The sequence below is a fragment of the Macaca nemestrina genome, chromosome 11, assembly GCF_043159975.1.
Source record: "Macaca nemestrina isolate mMacNem1 chromosome 11, mMacNem.hap1, whole genome shotgun sequence".
In the NCBI taxonomy this organism is placed as follows: Eukaryota; Metazoa; Chordata; class Mammalia; order Primates; family Cercopithecidae; genus Macaca; species Macaca nemestrina.
In genome coordinates this window covers 3,598,158-3,620,085 of record NC_092135.1, presented here as the reverse complement: position 1 = coordinate 3,620,085, position 21,928 = coordinate 3,598,158, and the positions used below count along the sequence as shown (strand labels likewise).

Genomic DNA, 21,928 nt, shown 5'->3' with positions numbered 1-21,928 from the left:
TCTCTCAAACTCCCTGAGCCCAGTACAAACACCACCTGGAAAGTCTCCGATAAGGAGACAGCCGTTCAAGGTTACTGAAAGCGCAGGAGCCAAAAGAATTTCTTTGTTCCCCTACAACTTTCGGGCTATAAAAAGCAAACGCTCGCATTGTTCGGGGCCCTCTTGTATACTGTGTAAAGGAGGGACCAGGTTCGAACTTGTAGTAAAGATCCTTGCCGCTTGGCTTTGACTCTGGACTCTGGTGGTCTTCTTTGGGGAACAAACAGTGTGGGCATAACAAAACCAAGGGTGAGGAGCCTGAGCAGGTGGAACCTGGGAGTGGCTGCTCCACTGCCCAGGTCCATTAGCACCCAGAGCAGTGCCTGTTAATGGGTGTGCCTCAGAGAGCAAACCCCTCGCCTGTGGGGAAGCTGGAGAGGGTCTGGGGCAGCTGCATACCCAGGCTGATGGCCTCTGGTTAGCCCAGTCACAAGCTGCCCTGCCTGGAGTGTCCCGGCCACCACAGATTTTTATCATTTTCTGTGCATGTCATGAGGTGAAAAAGGTTAGAAGTCCCACTCATCAGAACAGCCTGACTCTTGATACCCAGGGTTTTAGGTGGTTTTCTCCTCCCCCATTACCAGGAAAAACTACTTGCACAGTGGGGAGCCTTCGGTTTCTGAAGGTTCCCCCATACAGATGAAATAGAAGGATAAGCATCCTCCAAGTGGAGAACTTCACATTTACTGAACACTTACAAGCTGCCAGGGACAAGAATCCACTCCCCACCATCAAGGGACACCAGGACCCAGGACACACTGGGTGGCAGTAGCTCCATGTGACCGAAGTACAAAAGGAGTTCAGAGGTAAACAACTTCCCCACATCCAGTCTGTCTGATCCCCAAAACGATGCTCTGCCCATGGCCCCACACTGCCACATAACCCCTAAGTCTCTCTTGCAAAGTGCTTTGGTGATAGCAATGCCTTTCTTATGAAGGCTGGGAGGAGCCAAAAGCTTGAAGAATCCCCACCACAAACGACCTAAGAATGGAGCAATGCCCAGGAGTCACAGGATCACTTTTTTTTTTTTTTAAAGGATGGGGTCTCACTATGTTGCCCAGGTTGGTCTTGAACTCCTGGGCTCAAGTGACCTTTCCACCTTGGCCCCCAAAGTGCTGGGATTATAGGCGTGGGGCACTGCGCCCAGCCCACAGGATCATTTTATTTTATTTTATTTTATTTTTGAGACGGAGTCTCGCTCTGTCACCCAGGCTGGAGTGCAATGGCACGATATCGGTTCACTGCAAGCTCCGCCTCCCGGGTTCATGCCATTCTCCTGCCTCAGCCTCCCGAGTAGCTGGGACTACAGGCGCCGCCACCTCGCCTGGCTAATTTTTTGTATTTTTAGTAGACGGGGGTTTCACCATGTTGGCCAGGATGGTCTCGATCTCCTGACCTCGTGACCTGCCCGCCTCGGCCTCCTAAAGTGCTGGGATTACAGGTGTGAGCCACTGCACACAGGATTATTTTAGAAGCGAGAAAACCAAGAAGAAAAAAAACTACTTCATACATTTAAAGGCCAGAGGCACAAAACAAGGTAAGAAGTACACATGGTAATGATCATTCCAGTACACAGGAGACAGCCACAATCTGCTGCCCTTCGCTGTGCCAGACTGGTTCGGAGTCGACAGTGCCAGGCAAATTCACGTCCCTGCCCAAGCAGATGCTCGGGAGGCTACGGCTAAGGCACCAGCCGCAGGAGTGCTGCAAATGTCGGTGGGGGAGGCCCCTGGAGTGAGGCTCCAGAAGACTCTGGAGGAGCATTGCTGTGGGAGGAAGGATGGGGAGGGAAGATAGTTCTTAAATACGGCACAGTAAATATAGGAACTGTCTCATTGCCCTGCTTAAATTGGCACTAATGTGACAGTACACAAACCCACAAAGAAAACAAGAGAAGAAATAACAGCAGATGAGAGAAGTGGGTAACATTTCAGAAGCTGAAAAGCAGACAGATGCAGGCACAGTACCTGAGCTAACAGACTAGAGAAAGCAGAAGCTGGAGCCGGCAGGAGGGAAGACCGATACCAAACCCGCCGCCTCTGTGTCCTCTGCGGCATGCAGGAGGGCTGAGGAACTAGTCACCAGTTGCCTGAGAAGGTGGGGAGGTACACAGGAGGACTGGCAGCATGTGAGTGTGAGGAGCAGTTGGGTCTGGCCAGCAGCAGGGAGGCCACCTCCACTGGTGGGACACTAGAGACTTACCCTCCAGGGATGCCTGGCAGAACTGAGGGCAAAGGCGAGACTGAATTTAAAGATTCCGCAAGCCCTCCTCTTCCCCTAACACACGGTGGTGCCCGGGAGACTGGAAAATTCCTCACTGAAGAAACCGTCTAGCCCAGGAGAAAAGTCCTAGAGATACTGGCATTGGGCAATCTCCTGAAGAAATAGCCAGGCCCTGCCCAGCCACTCTGGTGAAGTCCACAAGCTGGCAAACCCACTAAGCCATACAGAAAGGCCTGCCAGCTTTTCAGTGACTGACTTTAAACAAGAAAATACAGTCAAGGATTACCAAAACTCAGAACGACTCAAAAGACAGGTAAAAACAAGACCAAAAAATGAAGAAAAGAGACATGGCAGGAAACAGAAGGAAGCTTCAAAAGCTTTCACAGCCTCTGAGAAGACACTATTCACAAACAAAACAAGAACAGTTATCAGGAAAGAACTCTCGGAAATTTAACAAGTCTCAATAGAAGGGTTAGAAGACAAAGGGATAAAGAAGTGGAAAAAAGACACACAGACTGCAGAAGCTCTTCAGAGGATCTAACAGCTGACGAGTCAAGACTCCAAGAAGGGAATACACAGAGAAGGTGATCAACAACAAAAAATAGAAATTCTCAGAACCGAAGGACATGAGTTTCCAGACGGAAAGGATACACTGAGTGCCACAATGAAAGAAAAACATTAAGAATATCACTTTGAAATTTCCAAAAAGGGAGAAGATCCTACCAGTTTTCAAGGGAAGGCAAACACAGCCACCACAGCGACAACACACTGAGGGGCAGCAAAGGGCATCAGACTGCTGAGCGGCTGCACTGGAAGCTCCGAAGTTAGTTCTAGGACCCGGCCAAACTACTGATCGAGTGTAAAGTCAAATAAAGACATCTGCAAACACGTGAAGTCTCCAAAGCTTCCCCTCCTACAGCCCTTCTCTCAGGAACCTACTGGAACATGTGCTCCATCAAAATGAGTCACCAAGAGGGTGGAGACTTGAGGGTGGGAAACGCAACAAAGAGGCCCAGGAAATTCATGGGGTGGTGCAAGGGAAACCCCATGAGAACAGCTGGTGGCATCGCTAGTCCCAGACAGCAAGCAGGTCAGAACAGAGTAGGGGGATGGAGTGCTGGTGGGCATCCCACTGGGGAAACAGAAAAACAGAACTGAGAAATTACCTGACCCTACTGAGTTTATGGTTATGTGAAGAGTTTGGAGAGGAATAATTAAATGTACAGAAAACCAAGCAAAAACAATGACAAGGCAATTATTAACTCCAAGGCAAACAAATATTCACAAAAAAGAAAATGTAGGGCCAGGCATGGTGGCTCATGCCTGTAATCCCAGCACTTTGGAAGGCTGAGGCATGCAGATCACGAGGTCAAGAGATCGAGACCATCCTGGCCAATATGGTGAAACCCCGTCTCTACTAAAAATACAAAAATTATCCAGGCCGTGGTGGCGGGTGCCTGTAGTCCCAGCTACTCGGGAAGCTGAGGCAGGAGAATCACTTGAACCCAGGAGGTGTAGGTTGCAGTGAGCCGAGATAGCACCACTGCACTTCAGCCTGGAGAAAGAGCAAGACTCCGTCTCAAAAAAAAAAAAAAAAAAAGTAATAGTACTCTACACCTCCGCCTGAACAATGACACTATATGGCTCTCTCTAAACATACTTACACAGTCAAAACAATGTAACAGTGAATATTAACGTAACTCCCAACTTGTGCTATTCCCATATTGGGAGAATGGTAGGAGAGAAAACAGGAGTGGGGAGAGTGGTGTACGTGAGAAAGCTAAACCCTCAACTCCTACAGTAGGAAGTTAATGGGCAATTGCTGTAACTGATCATCAAGAAATTACTACATAAGCTATTGCTTAGAAAGATGAAGGTAGGCCAGGTGTGGTGGCTCATGACTGTAATCCCAGGATTTTGGGAGGCCAAGGCAGGAGGACTGCTTGAGCTCAGGAGTTTCAGACCAGCCTGGGCAACATAGCAAAACCCCATCTCTACAAAATATATAAAAATTAGTTGGGTGTGGTGGTACATGCCTGTAGACCCAGCTACTCTGGAGGCTGAGGTAGAAGGACTGATTGAGCCCAGGAGGTCAAGGCTGCCGTGAGCTGTGATTATGCCACTGCACTACAGCCTGGGTGACACAGTGAGACCCTAACTCCAAGAAAAAAAACAAAAAGAAAGAAAGAGAGAAAGAGAGAAAGAAAGAAAGAGCGAAAGAAAAAGAAAGAAAGAAAGATGAAGGTAAACAACAAAAAAGAGTGGAAAGTGGCTGTCTTCAAGGAATAGAATTGTGGGTGGGAAAATAGAAGCAGGGAATTGCTGTTTTTCATAATAATCTAAATGTTGACTTGGATTAAAAAGTCTTTCTAAATTAAATAAAGGTATAATTTTAGAAACCTGAGAAGCTTAATCTTTCTATGCCTTTGTTTTCCCTTCTATAAAATGGGAACAACATCTTCTATGGCTGAAGTGAGGATTAAGTAAAACATATGCGTGGTACACGCAGCACACAGCTTGACCAGTCTCCACAGAGGGCCTGGCCTTCTGCAACACTTACCGCACCTGAAGTCCTGTATCACTGTGGGAGCAAGTGCAGGCCTCTTCCTCCTTACCTGGCAGAGCTTTACAAGAGCCGGGTTTTAAGCAGATATTTGGCTGGAGCTATGGGTTGATGAGGATACTGCATGGGCATTTCTAAGAAGCTCCTTCCAGATGCCAGTCTGTACGTGGGATGCCAGCCCAGCCCGTCTTGCCCTCCCAGCCCCTAGGCCATCCAGTCTGGCCTCCTCTCCACCCACAGAGCTCCCACAGTCCAAAGCTCCAAATGCCAACTCCCACCCACATTTGGAGCCCAGATCTTCCAGGGGGCCCCACCCAGCTCAGTCCAAGTCTCTGCTCCCTGTTCTTTGGGCTCCAGTGACCAGCCCCCTTTTCTCTATGCTCTAACCTCTGACTCCAACCACCTACTTCTAAGTCTTCCTTGGTTTACTGAGACCAGGGCCACAGAACAAGATCTTTGGATCCCAAGAGGTTCCTGAGAGGAAAAACAAAAAAACAAAAACAAAAAAACAAAACAACAGCCACCTTCTGCACTCTCAATGGGGAAGAGAAACTGGCCTGGAGGAAGCTCCAAGTTTTCAGTTCTTACTTGTTCAGTCGAATGGCATATTCCTTCAGGGCAAACACATTGTCAGCAAAGACAATAATCTTGTCATTCCTCCTTTCATGAAACTTGATCAGAAACTGGCAAGCTCTAAATTTGTTGGGGTTCATGGTGTACAGCAAGATTCGTTTCTTGGTTTTGATTGCTACATATTCCCGGTAAAATTCAGGAGACATAGGGCACCAAACCTGTGATGCAGTAAGAACCAGGGGTCATTTTACAAGTTTAAACATCACATAATTAAAAACTTTTGAAGACCTTTCTCTAGCAGAATTAGCTTTAAAACAAAACCACACCGGGCGCGGTGGCTCAAGCCTCTAATCCCAGCACTTTGGGAGGCCGAGACGGGCGGATCACGAGGTCAGGAGATCGAGACCATCCTGGCTAACACGGTGAAACCCTGTCTCTACTAAAAAATACAAAAAAACTAGCCGGGCGAGGTGGCGGGCGCCTGTAGTCCCAGCTACTCGGGAGGCTGAGGCATGAGAATGGCGTAAACCCGGGAGGCGGAGCTTGCAGTGAGCTGAGGTCCGGCCACGGCACTCCAGCCTGGGCGACAGAGTGAGACTCCGTCTCAAAAAAAAAAAAAAAACACAAAACCAGTCAAGTGCAGTGGCTCATGCCTATAATGCCAGCACTTTGGGAGGCTGAGGCAGGCAGATCACTTGAGACCAGGAGTTCGAGACCAGCCTGGCCAACATGGAGAAACCCAGCCTCTAGTAAAAATACAAAAATTAGTTGGGTGTGGTGGTGCACATCTGTAATTCCAGCTATGCGGGAGGCTAAGGCAGGAGAACCACTTGCTCAGGAGGCGGAGGCTGCAGTGAGCCAAGATCACACCACTGCACTCCAGCCTGGGTGACAGAGACCCTGTTTAAAAAAAAAAAAACAACAAACAAACAAACAAAAAAACCAAAACCAATGGTATGTGAATGAGAAATCAATACAACTGAAAATAAACACATGCACAAAACTAAACCCAACCTAATACCTCCTGTTGAACTGGATGCTTTCACATGTCAACCACTTAGAAGATGTGTAAATGCAATCATATCCCAGGAGTTATTTTCACACCAGCTGCGAGGGAGGGAAACCAGCGTCTTAGCCGGTAGCACCAGCAATTCCTCCACACACACAAGTCAGCACTGCTGCTGAGTACTGCCACCTATTTACACACCTCCTAGCAGGGCCAGGAGCGTGTCAGTTAGGCCCTTGGGCCCATCAGAGCAAAACCCTTTGCTGCCAGGCTCCCAGGCAGCACTGTGGTATTGGGGGCCTTCATTATTCCCTGTGCCCTGAACGCTAATCCTCACCCACAGAAATCCATGACTGGTAAACCCCGTGGTTAGGAAAAAGAATCATCACAAATTCAGGGGTATGTGAGATATGTGACAAGGCAGAATGCATGCAGCAAGCGGGTCTAGTACCACCCACTCACAGGGTGACTGAGGATCCTGCCTGAGGTGGTGGCAGGTAAGCCTAAGTCCTGACCTGTGTCTGCCCATGAGGAATCGATCTGATCACTCCCCGGCCCACGGGAGGAGGCCCTATCCCAGACACCCCCAGCCCAGGCCCAGCTACCTCAGCACACTGGACTTTGGCGATGTAACCATTATTCTGCAGCTCCATCCAGTTGGCTTCGTAGAGCTTAGGCCCAATCAGAAAATTTAAGTCCACAATCTTGTCATCTTCCCGGACGAGGGTTGCAGTCAAACCCAGCTTACAGTGGGCCTGCACAATGGTGAGCACCCTTCGAAACATCTTGGCTGAGGAAACAATGGGAGCGTTCACACGGTCACTTTTCTTTCTTATTTTTTATTTTTTAATATTTTTTGTAGAGATGGGGTTTCATTATGTTGCCCACACTGGTCTTGAACTCCTGGCCTCAAGCAATCCTCCTGGTCTCAAGCAATCCCCCTGCCTTGGCCTCCCAAAGTGCTGGGATTGCAGGTGTGAACCACTGCACCCAGCCCACACTGTCACTTTTTCAAATGCTCATAGCTGTGCAACTTAACACTGGCTTATGACACCACCTGAGCTAACCCTCGGGTTTCAGGACCACAGAAGCTGGTTCTAGACAAGAATGACTAGGCAAACGCTTCACCATCACTTTTAGATCTGTACAAAAGAAAATGAAAAGGAGAATAAGAGGGTGAAATGAGCTTAAGGAATCTCCAAATTAATGGGCCCAGCATTCCCCTCACAACAGTTATCAGTAGAAGTGCAAATGGCAATTTGAAATACAACCTGCAATACTTACTATTAATACCATTAAGCTCTAAATTATGCAAGGAATTTTTCCCTAAAACTTGTACCCAGGTTACTGAAAAGGCAGTTGGTGATCTAGCGGGAGGAAGAAATGAAAGAAGCCAGCTCTGCTCAGCTTCCCACCGTTTTCCCAGAAACCGGGAAGAAAGGCAAGCCCACGGGAGGGATGAAACTCCAGGCACCGTTCGCCCAAGCACTCCTGCCTGCCTTAGGAAACTCCCCTCTCCAAACTTCACCAGTTCAATCACTTTGGTCAACCAGCAACTTCCTTCTCCTTCCTTTCTTTTGAACATTATAATTCTCTCTGGTTTATCAAATAAAACAAACACGTAAATGGGTATGAGATATTCTTTTTTAAAAAACCTAATTTATGGATTTCCACGGGCTCGCCTTTTAAAAATTCTAATGCTCTGAAGGAAGGTTAAAATGTTGGAATCATGCTTATCTTACAATATAATTGAAAGTAGGGCTAATATTTCATTAAAAAATGGACACAAAAATCTAAGGAAAAAGAGGCCTGAATGCACCAAAACACAAAGACGTTCACAGTGAAATAACAGAGGGTTGCCTAACTCTAAGTAAACGTTTAGTTTTTACATCTACATGGTTTGTACACAACACCACATGCAAACACAAACACACAAACACTACACAGAAAACAAAATCAGCTCATGCTTATCTCTAAGGAAAGACTGTGCTGGCTCCAAAATACAGTAGCCAAGAACCACAGACCAAGCTCCCCATGTTACAGGGAAATGGTAGTCAAGGCAATGGCAACATCAACCCAGTGTGGGCCCCAGGGAGATGACACTAGGAGACATATTGACCCAAGGCAAGGACAAGGCAGGCAGGACTCTGCCTGGACACCCATGACCCCATCACACCCCTCTATTACACTCTCCTACAGCCCTGACAGCTGTCACAGGTGAATACCTCGCAGCGTAATACTCAATACATTTTTACAGACACGCAGCTGTGGAACCACCTAGATCAGGATATGGAGCATCAGGCACCCAGAGGTCTCTCCTCTGACCCCTCCTGTCAATAACTAGCACTCTCCCTCGAGGGAACCACTCCTCTGACTTCTGAGAGGGCTCTGCCTTCTTTCTGAACTTTGCACGAATGAAATCATAGTATGCACTTTTGTGTGTGGCTTGTGTCACTCAACATTATGTCATGGTTGTCATTTGGCATTTATTTGTGTGGTTACTTGGCTGTCCCTTCCACTTTGTCTCCAGTGCCAAGTACAGTGCCTGAACTTAGTAGGTTCTCAATAAATACCTGTAGAAATAATGAAACAGGCACAGTACCTAGCACACAGGAAGCACTTAATATACACAAGTACCATAATATGAATCTCACATTAATAAAAAGACACAAAAGAGCTCCTTTTGAAAAATCTGTAAAACAGCACAGCAATCTTTATCCTTTGAGATAAATCTCAAAAGACTGATCACTCCACCTAACCCAACACAGCAGACACTGGACAGTCAGGAGACTTATTCTGATTTCCCAGCATTCCCTTATTTAACATTTGCTCTCTGGGACAATGAGCATGGCCGGGCCACTGGGCTTATGGGGCCTATACTCAAAAATCCCTTAGAGCTCGTTGGTTTCACTCCACAACTCGACCAAAGTCTAATTGATCCAGTGAACTAGACGAGAGAGAGACAAACTCACAGACATACATGAGTGTGAGGTGCACCTTTTTGTACTTGTTCATCAGATAACCCATCCCAAACCTGTGCTGGTGCCCCCTGGAACCTGGGACCCGGGGCTTGGGTTAAAGAAAAACATGAACGTGTACCAAACATACAGTCAGACAGAATGCCTCAAGCCCTGAACACAGCTTCCAACCAAACTGCTACAGAACAATTCCAAACTCCTTTGTGGGTAGTGATTCTCTGTATCATCCATTTTCAATCCTAACAGACCCAATACCTACCCTTCCACCTTTTTTCTTCTGAGTGTTTAAATTCTCACAGTAAAACTGACTTGGGGTGGGGCAGGGTGGCAGTTCTATGCATTTTAACACATTTACGTTTTTATAACCAGCACCACAATCAGGGTACAGATAAAGATAGCACTCCCCAAAATTACCCTGTGCTCTCCTTTAGAGTCATCCATCTCTGACCCCCCACCTCTGGCAACCACTGATCTGCTGGCCACCACTATACTGTGATTGTTGTATACATGAAATCACACACTATGGAAGCTTTTGAGGCTGACTTCTTTCACTCAGCACCATGCTTTTGAGATTCATCCAGGTTGCAACATGCAGCAAGTTTGTTCTTTTTCACTACTGAGTAGTGTTCCCATGTATGGATGTACCACAGCTTGTTTATCCAGACACGCACTGACGAGCACTTGGGTTTGGATATTATGAGCGGAGCTGCCATAAACATTGGTGTACGGATTTTGTGTAAACCTATTTTCATGTATCTAGGATACCCAGGAATGGGACCGATGGGTCATGTGGTAGTTTTATAATACACGGATAAGCTGTTTTCCACAGTGACCACAGACTTCGCAATCCATCCCGCCAGGAATGTGTGACAGTTCAGTTGCTGTGACCTCATCAGCACTGGCACATCAGTATTTTTTATTTTGGCCACTCTAACTGGCATATGGGAGCATCTGTGGTGGGTTTAATCTGCAGTTCCCTGATGACTAATGAGGTTGAAGCTTTTTTCAAATGCTTCTTTGCCATATGTATATCCTTTTTTGGTGAAATGTCTATCAATTTCTTTGGCCCATTTCTTAACCTTTTTGCCACTGACCGAATGCCTAACAGGAAACTCAAATTCGCACATCTAAAGCCCAACTCCCGATAGTCACCTTCCAGACCAGCTCCTTTGATAGCGTTCCCCATCTCAATTAATGCCCACTCTATCCTCCCTTCGTTCAAGTCAAAAATCTTAGTGTCATTCTTGATTTCTCCGTCTGATCCCACATTTGACCTGTCAGTTAAAGCTTCACAACATATCCAGAGTCGGATCACACCTTCGTCCTTACTGGTTCACACTTTTTGTTGGGATTCCACAAACTCAACTCACCGCTTCTGTCTTGCTTCCTTCAGCAGCCAGGGCGATATTTTTACAGTGTAAAGTCAGCTCATGTCATGCTCTGCTCAAATCCCTCGGATGGCTTCACACTAAGAGTACAAGCCAAAGTTCTTGCCGGGACCTACAAGGTCCTGCAAGAGCTGCCCCAATACCGCTATCCTTCCTCAGCCTTGACTACCGTTCCTATGCTCTCCTCTGGCCGCATGGCCATCGTGTGCTGTCTCACGATGCCGAGTGCTTCCCCACAGCAGGACCCACGCCCCGGGCTTCCATCAGAAAGACCGCCGACCCCTCCCTGGCCAGCTGTGAACATCTCCAGGTATCTCCAGAAACCCATCAGGACTGCAGAGCTCTCATTGCACAGAAAGAACCAGATGCTGGGGCCATTTTGACAACCTTTTGAACACTACCTGTGAAAATGCCTCAGATTTCATTTTGTTCATAGTAACCTCTACTTTAGACTTCTTAATCTACCCTAATCTGTTCATCTTTTTTTTTTTTTTGAGACAGGGTCTCACACTCTGTCACCCATGCTGGAGTACAGTTGCACAATCATGGTTCACTGCAGCCTCAACCTCCCAGGTTCAAGTGATCCTTCCACCTCAGCCTCCTCAGCAGCTGAGACCACAGGTGCACGTCACCACACTTGGCTAATTAAAAAAGTTTTTTTGTAGAGACATGTCGCACTATGTTACCCAGGCTAATCTTAAACTCCTGGGTTCAAGCAATCCTCCTGCCTTGGCCTCCCAAAGTGCTAGACTACAGGTGTCAGCCACCATGCCCACCCCAATCTGTTAATCTTAATCCCTTAATCTGTTTTTATCAAAACAGATTTGGCCAAAAAACTATACAGCAATAAAAGGAACAAATTACTGATAAATGCTAGGGCACAGATTAACCATTATGTGAAGTGAAAGAAGCCAGACATAAGAAAATATATATTGTATGATTGTGTTTGTATAAATTTTCCATAAAAAGCAAATCTATAGTGACGGATAGCAGTTCAGCGGTCGTCTGAAGCTAGACAGAGAAACAAAGATTGACTGCAAATGAGTACAAAGGAAATCTAAAACTGGATCAATGGTGGCTGAATGCAATGGCTCACGTCTATAATCCCAGTACTTTGGGAGGCCCAGGCAGGCAGATCACTTGAGGTCTAGAGTTCAATACCAGCCTGGCCAACATGGAGAAACCCTGTCTCTACTGAAAATATAAAATTAGCCAGGTGTGGTGGCGCATGCCTGTAATCCTAGCTACTCGGGAGGCTGAGGCAGGAGAATTGCCTGAACCCGGGAGGCAGAGGTTGCAGTGAGCCGAGTTTGCGGTCCTGCACTCTAGCCTGGCCAACAAGAGCGAAACTCTGTCTCAAATTAAAAAAATTAGCCGGGGGTGGTGGCACACACCTGTAGTCCCAGCTACTTGGGAGGTTGAGGCAGGGGAATCAGTTGAACCCAAGAGGGGGAGGTTGCAGTGAGCCAAGATCACACCACTGCACTCTAGCTTGGAAAACAAAGGGAGACGCCATCTTTAAAAAAAAAAAAAAAAAAAAGAAAGAAAAGAAAACTTGGATCACGGTCATGGTTGCACCGGCCCACAAATTTACTAAAACTCATTGGATTATATATTTACAAGGGGTGATTTTATGGTATAAAAATTAAATCAATAGAGCAGCTTTAAAAAAAGGTTTGCCCATGATACTGGGAGAAGTAGGGCTTCTATTACATATTGACTAAGGATCAATATTCCGGGCTTCGAATAAAACACATCGCCCCCATCGCGAGAAGGGTTTTTCAGTGCCCCTAACCCAGGTCTTAGAGGGCCATTAAGACACGGATTAAGCTGAGCAGCACAGGAAAGAGGGAGGGAAGAAAATATCATTTTCTAAATGACTATTGAGCCAGTGATGAAGCAAGCTATGAATGTGAACACTCCTGTCTGCATCCCACTTAAGAATTATTGGCCGGGCGCAGCAGCTCACACCTGTAATCCCAGCACTTTGGGAGGCCGAGGTGGGTGGATCGCAAGGTCAGCAGTTCAAGACCAGCCTGGCCAAGATGGTGAAACCCTGTCTCTACAAAAAGTACAAAAATTAGCCTGGAGTGGTGGCAGGCGCCTGTAATCCCCCCTACTTAGGAGGCTGAGGCAGAGAACTGCTTGAACCCAGGAGGTGGAGGTTGCAGTGAGCTGAGATCACGCCACTGCACTCCAGCCTGGGTGACAGAGTGAGACTCTCTCTAAAAAAAAAAAATAATAATTATTAAAAGCTTTACCCAGCAAGGTAGCCAGTTGGGGGGGCTACACAGCAGTCCCTCTCCCAACCTAACAACTGGAAATTGGTTTGTCTGTTCAGCACGCGGACAGCTCAGCTCCAGCCTGCCTACCTGGTATGGTGTGCACTTCGTCCAGGATCATGAGGCCCCACTCCTGGGTCTTGAGCCACTCCATGACTCGCTCGGCCTCCCAGGACCGTTTGGTGGTGTGGCCCAGCATGGAGTAGGTGCTAATGGCAACGGAGCAGCCGATGGGCTTGTCCTTGGCATCAGAGGTGAACCGGCAGATCTGGCTGTCGTCAATGGTGGACCACATCTTGAACTGGGCTTTCCACTGCTCCACCGAAACGGCCGAGTTGCCCAGCACCAGACAGCGTTTTCTGACAGTGCATGCAGCAGTCACACCAACCAGGGACTTCCCAGCACCTACAAGAAACAAGAGTGCACCCAAGGACAGGTTGAAATGAAGGACAGGGACAGGCAGAATGACTCACAAGTACGGCAATCTAGGAAAATGCCTTGCAATAGTCCACACAGCTGACATCTGTGTGACACACCCTGCTCCAGCCTGTTTTCTTCTTTATAATGAGACATGCTCACTTCACACACACATGTGAGAATTAGCAGGTGCTGGGGCCTACTGTAGCACTTTACATGCATCTCATTTAAATGTTAAAATCTCAAAACAAACTGGTGAAAAGAGAAATGCCTGTTATTGTCATTTTAAAGATAGAAAAACCTGGCTGAGCCACCTTGGCACGGTGGCTCACACCTGTAATCCCAGCACTTTGGGAGGCTGAGGTGGGTGGGTCACTTGAGGTCAGGAATTCAAGACCAGCCTGGCCAACATGGTGAAACCCTATCTTTACTAAAGATACAAAAAATTAGCCAGGCGTGGTGGCGGGCGCCTATAATCCCGGTTACTTGGGAGGCTGAAGCAGGAAAATAGCTTGAACCCAGTAGGCAGAGGTTGTAGTGAGCCGAGATGGCGCCACTGCACTCCAGCCTGGGTGACAGAGCAAGACTCTATCTCAAAAAGAAAAAAGACAGACTGAAAAACTAAAGCAGAGGAGTACTTTGCCTTGCCCACAGTCACGGGACAGTGACACTACTGGGGCCCAGCATGCCTGGCCCACAGAAGGAGGGACTTGGCAAAAGAGCACTATTATTATTACACAGCGAACGGGGCTGAGACTTCAGGGATGCGTTACGTGTGTACAGAGAAGATGAAATTCCAGGAGCTTCTGAGTTTACCACCATCCACCATTTAAAGATCAAGAGAAAAATCAAGCTTTTCCATTAAACAGAGATCCTTCCTTTATTATAAAAATACATTCTGTTGAGTTACCAGGAGTAAATGTAAATAAAAAAAATTGCAAAGTGAAATAAAAAAGAAAAACACCATCAAAAAACCCTTGGAGTTTTGGAAAAAAAAGAACCTCCCCTTCCCTGAAGACCTTGCCTCTGTAAGTCCTCAGTGGGGTCCCAAGGTGAGTCTGCTGTGGCCTCTGGCCAAGAAGCTAGGCTAGGATCTGACATTACTGAGGATAAGTGGTCAAACAGGTGCCCAGGGGGCCACTCCTGCCTTTCCCTGGACTTGCACACCATCCTAGTCATCCAGGAACACCAACGTTTCTGTGCTAGGGAGTCTCCAAATACACAACCCCTAAGGCTGATTCAAGAACAAGAACCTAACGCCACTATGTGCAACAGCCCCTTGCCATTATTACAATCTCACCCCTTATCTGCTCTCATTTTTCTTCACTGCCTCTAGCACCACCCAAGATTGTACACATCTGCTTACTATCTGTCTCTTCCCCAGAAGAATGAGCTCCATGAGGTCAGAAGTGTTGTTCTAGCCACCATAATACTCCCAGTGTCCAGGCCAAGGCCCATGCACAGCAAGCACTCGAATACTTGTCAAGTCATGAATCAGGGAGTCACCTGATCTTGGCTTTTTAGCAAAGTGTGATTTAGTGACATGCGCAGAGAGAAAGCAAGAGGCAGCTGGCAGATCCAGACACAGCAGCCTGGCCACCTTCTTAACTCCAGAACCACCTACCGCAGGGAAGAACAATGACCCCCGAACGTGCACGCCCGTTTCCAAACATCTTTCTCAAGCTCTTCTCCTGATAGGGTCTGAGGACAGCTGTGGGCTTTAGGTCAATGTTGATATCAGGGTTGACAGAATCATTCCGGAAGTCGTATTCTGCCAAGAGAGGGTACTCCAGGTGGATGCAACGTTTCTGGAGTTCCTCAATCATTTCCTGGAAAGTAGGCACAAAAAAGGTTTTAAAATCTTAACTCCAAAGTGTGCTCAAAAACATCACATCTTGTAACAGGTCTAATGGTCAAACAAGTGGCATTCTGTCTAAACTTCTACAGTTTTAGATCTTGCTCAGTTAACAACTGGGATAAAGCACAGAAAAGCAACCCAAACTAATAACACTTTCAGGCACTGTTTCTCACATCTCCTCAGCAACTTGTGAAGACCAGCCTACCAGCCTGAAAAAGAGGACACTGGGACTTTAAATCCATCAAGAGGAATGATGCCATGGCCCACAGATAATGAAAAGTAGAAAGCAATGCAGGGACCAACAGGGATTCCTTTCTTTCACACAGACTACAGGCAGAGTTGACACAGGGCTGGACTCACTTCTAACAGCAACTCAGTGAGGGAACCAGGAGGAAGGTCCATTCACACTAACCTGCTTGACTTCAAAAGATACCGTCTGTGTCTCTTCTTCTTCTTCCTCATCCTTGTCCATTTGCTCATAGAAGTCAAACAGGTCCATGGGGATGTCAGATTTACCCTGTGGATCTGTCACTCGCGAAGTGGAGGGCCCACCACTGCCTTCAGCAGTCTTAGAAATCTGTGAGAGAGGTAGGTGCTGAATGTGCACACATCATTTAATTCTGCTGGTATCAAACAAAGGGTGAAGCTGTAAAGGGTAGAAACCAGCAGGGCTGCCAGGTTGCAAATGCTGGGTAAAAGTCACCTGAGAACTGAAACCCTAAATGCCTGCCCCCACCCAAGGGAAGCCCAGGAGTCCACGTACGGCAGATTTGCTTGTGAAAGTCTCTGTGATGAGCTCAGTGGCCTCCCCTTCAGAGTTCCTTAAGCGGCATTCTCGGATCACCGGGTCCTGGAGAAGATGCTGGATTACATCAGGGTGGGAGCTTTCAACGAAGTATCTGCAAGCAGGAGAGGAAGAAGCAGTCTGCTGACCAGCAGGTACCTCCTCATTCCACTGCTCATTCAATCAGACGGTCTGGAAATACAAGCCTCAAGACTCTCCCCGCAACCCTTCGCCCAATCTGTACTATGAGCTGCTGGCCATGATTTAGCATATGAGGGCTGTGGGCAAAGCCCCACTTTGAGGTCAAGTAAGCGGGGGCCTGAGCCCAGCTCCATTGCTAGAGGAAATACAGTGGCCAGTGGACGAGTTTCCAGTCTGGGCCACACCTCTTGTTCCTCTTCTCTTATCTGTGCTTCAGAGGAGTGTGGTATTTGGCACAGAGCAGACAGCATAAACATCAGGTCCTTCCCATATCCCTTTATTCCTGCTGGTGCGCAGAGAGTGACCATGACTCGGGACAGGCCTGTCACGGAATCTCTTACCTGTTGTGCTTCAAGACCAGCTTGACTTTTCCATAGCTGACAGTACACAACTGCAAACAGAGATAACACCCAATAGGTAAATGTGCAGCTAACTCAGAACACATTCACTACTGGTCACATCTTACCCCAACCAACCAAGTGAAAAATTCATTTTACTTTAGGACAATCCTAACGGGTTCAGATCTGCCTAAACTGAGCTTTTCCCATTGGCCTCTGCTTTCTGAGAACAAAATCTTCCTCTTGCCTGGCTAATTCTGATGCACATCCATTCAGTTACAAAACGCTGCTTAAAATCTCCTTGCATTCTGCCTTTCCTCTCTATTCCCACAGCCCCCACCCTAGCCTGAAGACCATACCAGTATTACAACAACTCTTTGCACAGAGTATGTGCACAGTAATTGCTGCTTAAACAAAACGCAAAGCCTCTTCACCAATGCTCCTATTTCCCCAAATAGAATGTAAGCATCTTGATGGCAGAGAATACAGCTTAAATCCTCCCAGGTTCCCAACCACCTTTAGGAAGGAATACAGTAGAGGCTGTGTGGCAACAATAAAAATTTGCCACTGAGGCCAGGCGTAGTGGCTCACGCCTGTAATCCCAGCACTTTGGGAGGCCGAGGCAGGTGGATCACCTGAGGTCAGGAGTTCGAGACCAGCCTGGCCAACATGGTGAAACCCCGTCTCTACCAAAAATATAAAAATTAGCTGGGTGTAGTGGCGGGCGCCTGTAATCCCAGCTACTTGGGAGGCTGAGGCAGGAGAATCGCCTGAGCCCGGGAGGCAGAGGTTGCAGTGAGCCAAGATTGTGCCACTGCTATCCAGCCTGGGCGACAGAGCAAGACTCCGTCTCAAAAAAAAAAGAAAAAAAAAATTTGCCAGACTTTAAGTGGCTGCCTGTTCCCGCTGTTGTCCCTGATCCACCAGTGCAGTGTGCCAACACCTACATCCCTGCAGGCAATTCGCAGCCAAGACTGAGCATAGCCACAATGTTGGTACAAGGTCCTCTCCTTGGGCACACTTTCTTTTTTGTTGTTGTTTTGAGGTGGAGTCTCGCTCTGTTGCCCAGGCTGGAGTGCAATGGTGAGATCTCAGCTCACTTCAACCTCTGCCACGCGGGTTCAAGTGATTGTCTTGCCTCAACCTCCTGAGTAGCTGGGATTACAGGCGCCCACCACCATGCCCAGCTAATTTTTGTTATTTTTAGTAGAGATGGGAATTTCGCCATGTTGGCCAGGCTGGTCTTGAACTCCTGACCTCAGGTGATCCACCTGCCTCGGCCTCCCAAAGTGCTGGAGTTACAGGAGTGAGCCACTGCGCCCGGCCGGGCATACTTTCACATCACAGGAAAAGAGAGCTCTCTCGATGACTCCTGCAGCTTCTCTGGGACTGCTTGCAGTGCCATACTGAATTCCTGCGGTACTCTTCTGCCACTCCAGATCTCAAGGTCTGAATCTGACTCCCTTTGGATCAGCCAAAGGCAATGAAAGCCACTGTCCATCTCTTTTAAATGGCATTCACCCATCTCTCAGAAGAAACCCAGCATGTTCAACTATTAATCACATGGAACCCTCTTTGTTCTGTCAAAAACAGCATCTGAAGTTGTTTTTGACTTTCCCTCATGGAACTTATTGACTGTTGGTCTCTTGCAGATACTTAGCTTTAGACAGACTTTACCACCTGTGTTAGTCAGCTTGGGTTGCCATAACAAAATTCCACAGACTGGGTGGCTTCAATGTTAGAACTGTATTTTCTCAGAGCTGTGGAGGTTGAAAGTCCATGATCAAGGTACCAGCCGATTCAGTTTCTGGTGATGGCTCTTGTCCATGGACCACCTTCCCATTGTGTACTCACATGACAAGGAGGGCAGGTGAGAGAAAGCATGCTCCAGTGTCTCTTCTTACAAGGACGCTAATCATATCGGACGACCTCATTTAGTCTTAACTACTTTCTTACTCCAATTACATTACCATTGGATATTAGGTTTTGAAGACAGAATCTGAGGGGAACACACCCAATTCCCAAATCTTCCCTGGTTACACTGGGCCTGAATTAGTAGCCCCTCTGTGTTAATATGCATGGCTGGGAGCAGCTCATGAGAAGCGTGGCCTCACCCAGAACACAATGCTGGATCCAGAGTGTAGCGGCTGGGGTAATCGGTCGTTGTGCTCCCCACAGGAAATCTGAATGGCATATTCTCATAGCTGCCACAGGCTGACAATATGGAACAACTATGCCCATTGTTACATTAGCAAGGCAGGTGGAATTGCTGACCTCAGCTGCCACTTGCCTTAATAAACTGCATAATTCCATCAGGGACTCCAGTCTTGCTGAGCTTCCTGAGGTACTCGGTGATGTCACTGGTTTGCAGCCCAACGCTGACGGCTGCATACAAGGAGTAGGCAGTTAGTTTGTACTCATGCACATGGGTTGGTCGGCACACTGGCTCTGCGATAGCCACCAAGAAGTCTTGGGCATATTTGTAAACTGGAGAGAAGGCTTCCAAGAAGATATGGCCATCAGGAGCCTGAGAGACACCAAAAGGACAAAATGGACAAGGAAACATGAGTTGCAGAGACGACTGGACTCTTGCCCGTATCATTATCAAGAAAGAATAAGCTGCCCAATACCACAGATATTCTTGCAAGCACTCCTTCAGACAACCGTGGGGCCTGTTACTTTAATCAGATACAGAAGAGCAAAGAAAAATAGAAGAAGAAAATGTTTCCAAAGTCAACAGCTGTTTCCCACTATTCTGCACACAGAAAGCCCATCTTACTGGCTATCCTCAAGTTACCTTTCGGTTAAATTTCAACTAAATGTAGAACATTAATTATTTTAAGTAGAGCAAAAGCTTGCTACCGAACATGTCTTCCATTATTTGGGGAAACAAACTGTTACATGATAAATGCTATTGATTCGGCAGATGAAAGGATTTACTGCATGGGGTATGGCGGGGAAGCAGTGAGAGTAAACCGAGGGGTTAGAGCCGGAGGAAGCCCAGGCCTGGCCGGCACACGTGTGCGCAACTGCCGGGCCGTTCCACCGAGTGGATGAAAGCTCTCTCCCGGCCGATTCTAGGGGCGGTAGCCTGAATGTCAGTTTTGACTCTGAGAATGCCCAAGATTTAGCCGCCGCTCCGCACACTCCCGGGCCCTGCCCAAGCTAAGGGCATGCTTACCACCCAGAGGGGCCTGGAGGTGTGGTCGTCCTTCAGCGGCATCTGCAGCCTGTAGTCCTTGGCTCCATATTCATCCACTTTGGTGCCGGACTCATCCACCTGCTTCCCCGCCGCCGAGGGAACCGCTTCCTGAGGGTCGTTCCCAGGGGCGTCCTCTTCATCATCCTCCTCATCCTCATAGTGCCGCTTCCTGGATTTCTTCTTGTCTGCAAGATACCAATATACAAATAAGCCCAGCAGGAGTCTCGGGTTCCCTCCGCACCGCTGGGCAGCATTTCACCTGTGCCGCCGCCGCAAACTCCTAGCTAAGAGCCACCAGCATCCCACGGGCGTTGCGCCCCTCACCCGCCTCCCCCAGGCCGAGTTCGCTGGGCTGCGCCCAGGTCCAGCATCTCTCCCGCCCAAAGGCCTGTCCCGACGGGGTGCGCGCGGGAGGGCCGGCAGGGTCGGCCGGCGCGGAGAAGCCTAGAGCAGCTCCGAGGCAGAGCGCAGGGCAGGGCCGGCGAGCTCAGTCGTGGCTGAGCGTGCCCGCGCCACGTCTCACCGCGGTCCGCCCGGTCTCTTTTGCCCATGGCAGCTACAGCAGCAGAGAAGGCCCAAGCTCCCGCAGCAACGCCGCGGCATCCACTGTCGGGGACTTCCGGCTCAACCCGGAAGCTCCTTGTAGTCCACACAGGACGTCCCGCCTCTGGGCGCCGTGATGGCGGGGGCTGGAAGAGCGGGGAGCTGGCGGCCACAGGCGTCGCTCGTTTCTTTACAACTGAAGGAAAATACTGTGTGTTGAGCACCTGCGTAGTGCGCGAATGAAAGGCCTTATCCTCCCGGAACTTAAATTTTAATGAAGCGATGTGGGCAATAAAGAAATTTGATAGAGACAGAAAGAGAGAGAAAGAGAATATGACCTAAGTCCATGGGTAAGGAAGAATTTTTTTTTTTTTTAATTAAAAAAAATTTTGGCTGAGTACGGTGGCTCACTCCTGTAATTCCAGCACTTTGGGAGGGTGGAGTGGGTGGCTCACTTGAGATCAGGAGTTCAAAGCCAGCCTGGCCAACATGGTGAAACCCCATCTCTACGAAAAAAAAAAAAAAAAAAAAAAAAGTAGCCAGGCATGTGGCACACGCCTGTAGTCTAAGCTACTTGGGAGGCTGAGGTGGGAGAATCACTTGAACCCAGGAGTTAAAGGCTGCCTTGAGCTGAGATTGCACCACTGCACTCCAGCCTGGGCAACATTTTTTTTTTTTTTTTGAGACGGAGTCTCGCTCTATTGCCCAGGCTGGAGTGCAGTGGCACGATCTCGGCTCACTGCAAGCTCTGCCTCCCGGGTTCATGCCATTCTCCTGGCTCAGCCTAAATAGAGCAGGTTACCCTCAATAATGCGGGTTGGCCTCATCCAAATCAGTTGAAGGCCTTAAGAGCAAAGACAGGTTTCTCAAGGAAAAAGGAATTTTGCCTCCAGACTGCAACATAGAAAGTTCTGAGTTTCCAGCCTTTGGACTCAAGACTACAACATCAACTTTTCCTGAATTCCCAACTTGCCAGCCCCCACAATTGCGATTCTTTAAAAATAAATGTCTCTCGCTCATTTGCTCAGTGGGCCTCTTGGTTCTGTTTCTCTGGAGAACGTAACACAGATTTTTGGTATGGAAAATATGGTACTGCTGTAACAAATACCTAACAATGGGAAAGTGGTTTTCGAATTGGGTAATTGATAGAGGCTGAAAGAATTTTGAGGCGCATGATAGAAAAGCCTCTATTGTCTTGATGAGCCTTGGTAGAAATACGGACATTAAAGGTGATTCTGGTGATGGCTCGATGGAAAGGAGAAATACGTTATTGAAACTGGAAGCAAGTGATAGAGAACTTGCCTGAATTGTATTCTGTTGGGTGGAAAGTAGAGCTTATAAGTGATAAGCTAGGACATTTTAACCATTTTCTACGTAATGGTTAAAAGTGAGGCCTGGGCCGGGCGCGGTGGCTCATTCCTGTAATCCCAGCACTTTGGGAGTCCGAGGTGGAGGATCATGAGGTCAGGAGTTCAATACCAGCCTGGCCAATATGATGAATCCCCGTCTCTACTAAAAATACAAAAATTAGCT

At 47.9% G+C, this 21,928-nt stretch overlaps 1 protein-coding gene across 1 annotated transcript in view; it reads right to left on the bottom strand.

Annotated features, from left to right (window-relative positions):
• LOC105492634 (ERCC excision repair 3, TFIIH core complex helicase subunit) overlaps window positions 1–20,497 on the bottom strand; it is a 45,856-nt gene extending 25,359 nt beyond the window's left edge. Inside the window, exons 1-10 of the mRNA XM_071072533.1 lie at window positions 20,376–20,497; window positions 19,832–20,037; window positions 18,941–19,177; window positions 16,654–16,703; window positions 16,091–16,226; window positions 15,740–15,904; window positions 15,094–15,298; window positions 13,143–13,457; window positions 7,010–7,194; window positions 5,414–5,616 (exon numbers count right to left, since the gene is read on the bottom strand). Of these exons, the coding sequence (XP_070928634.1) occupies window positions 5,414–5,616; window positions 7,010–7,194; window positions 13,143–13,457; window positions 15,094–15,298; window positions 15,740–15,904; window positions 16,091–16,226; window positions 16,654–16,703; window positions 18,941–19,177; window positions 19,832–20,037; window positions 20,376–20,403 (1,730 nt within the window). The 5' untranslated portion in view covers window positions 20,404–20,497. The remainder of the gene's footprint in view (window positions 1–5,413; window positions 5,617–7,009; window positions 7,195–13,142; window positions 13,458–15,093; window positions 15,299–15,739; window positions 15,905–16,090; window positions 16,227–16,653; window positions 16,704–18,940; window positions 19,178–19,831; window positions 20,038–20,375) is intronic.
• Between the last annotated feature and the right edge of the window lie 1,431 nt (window positions 20,498–21,928).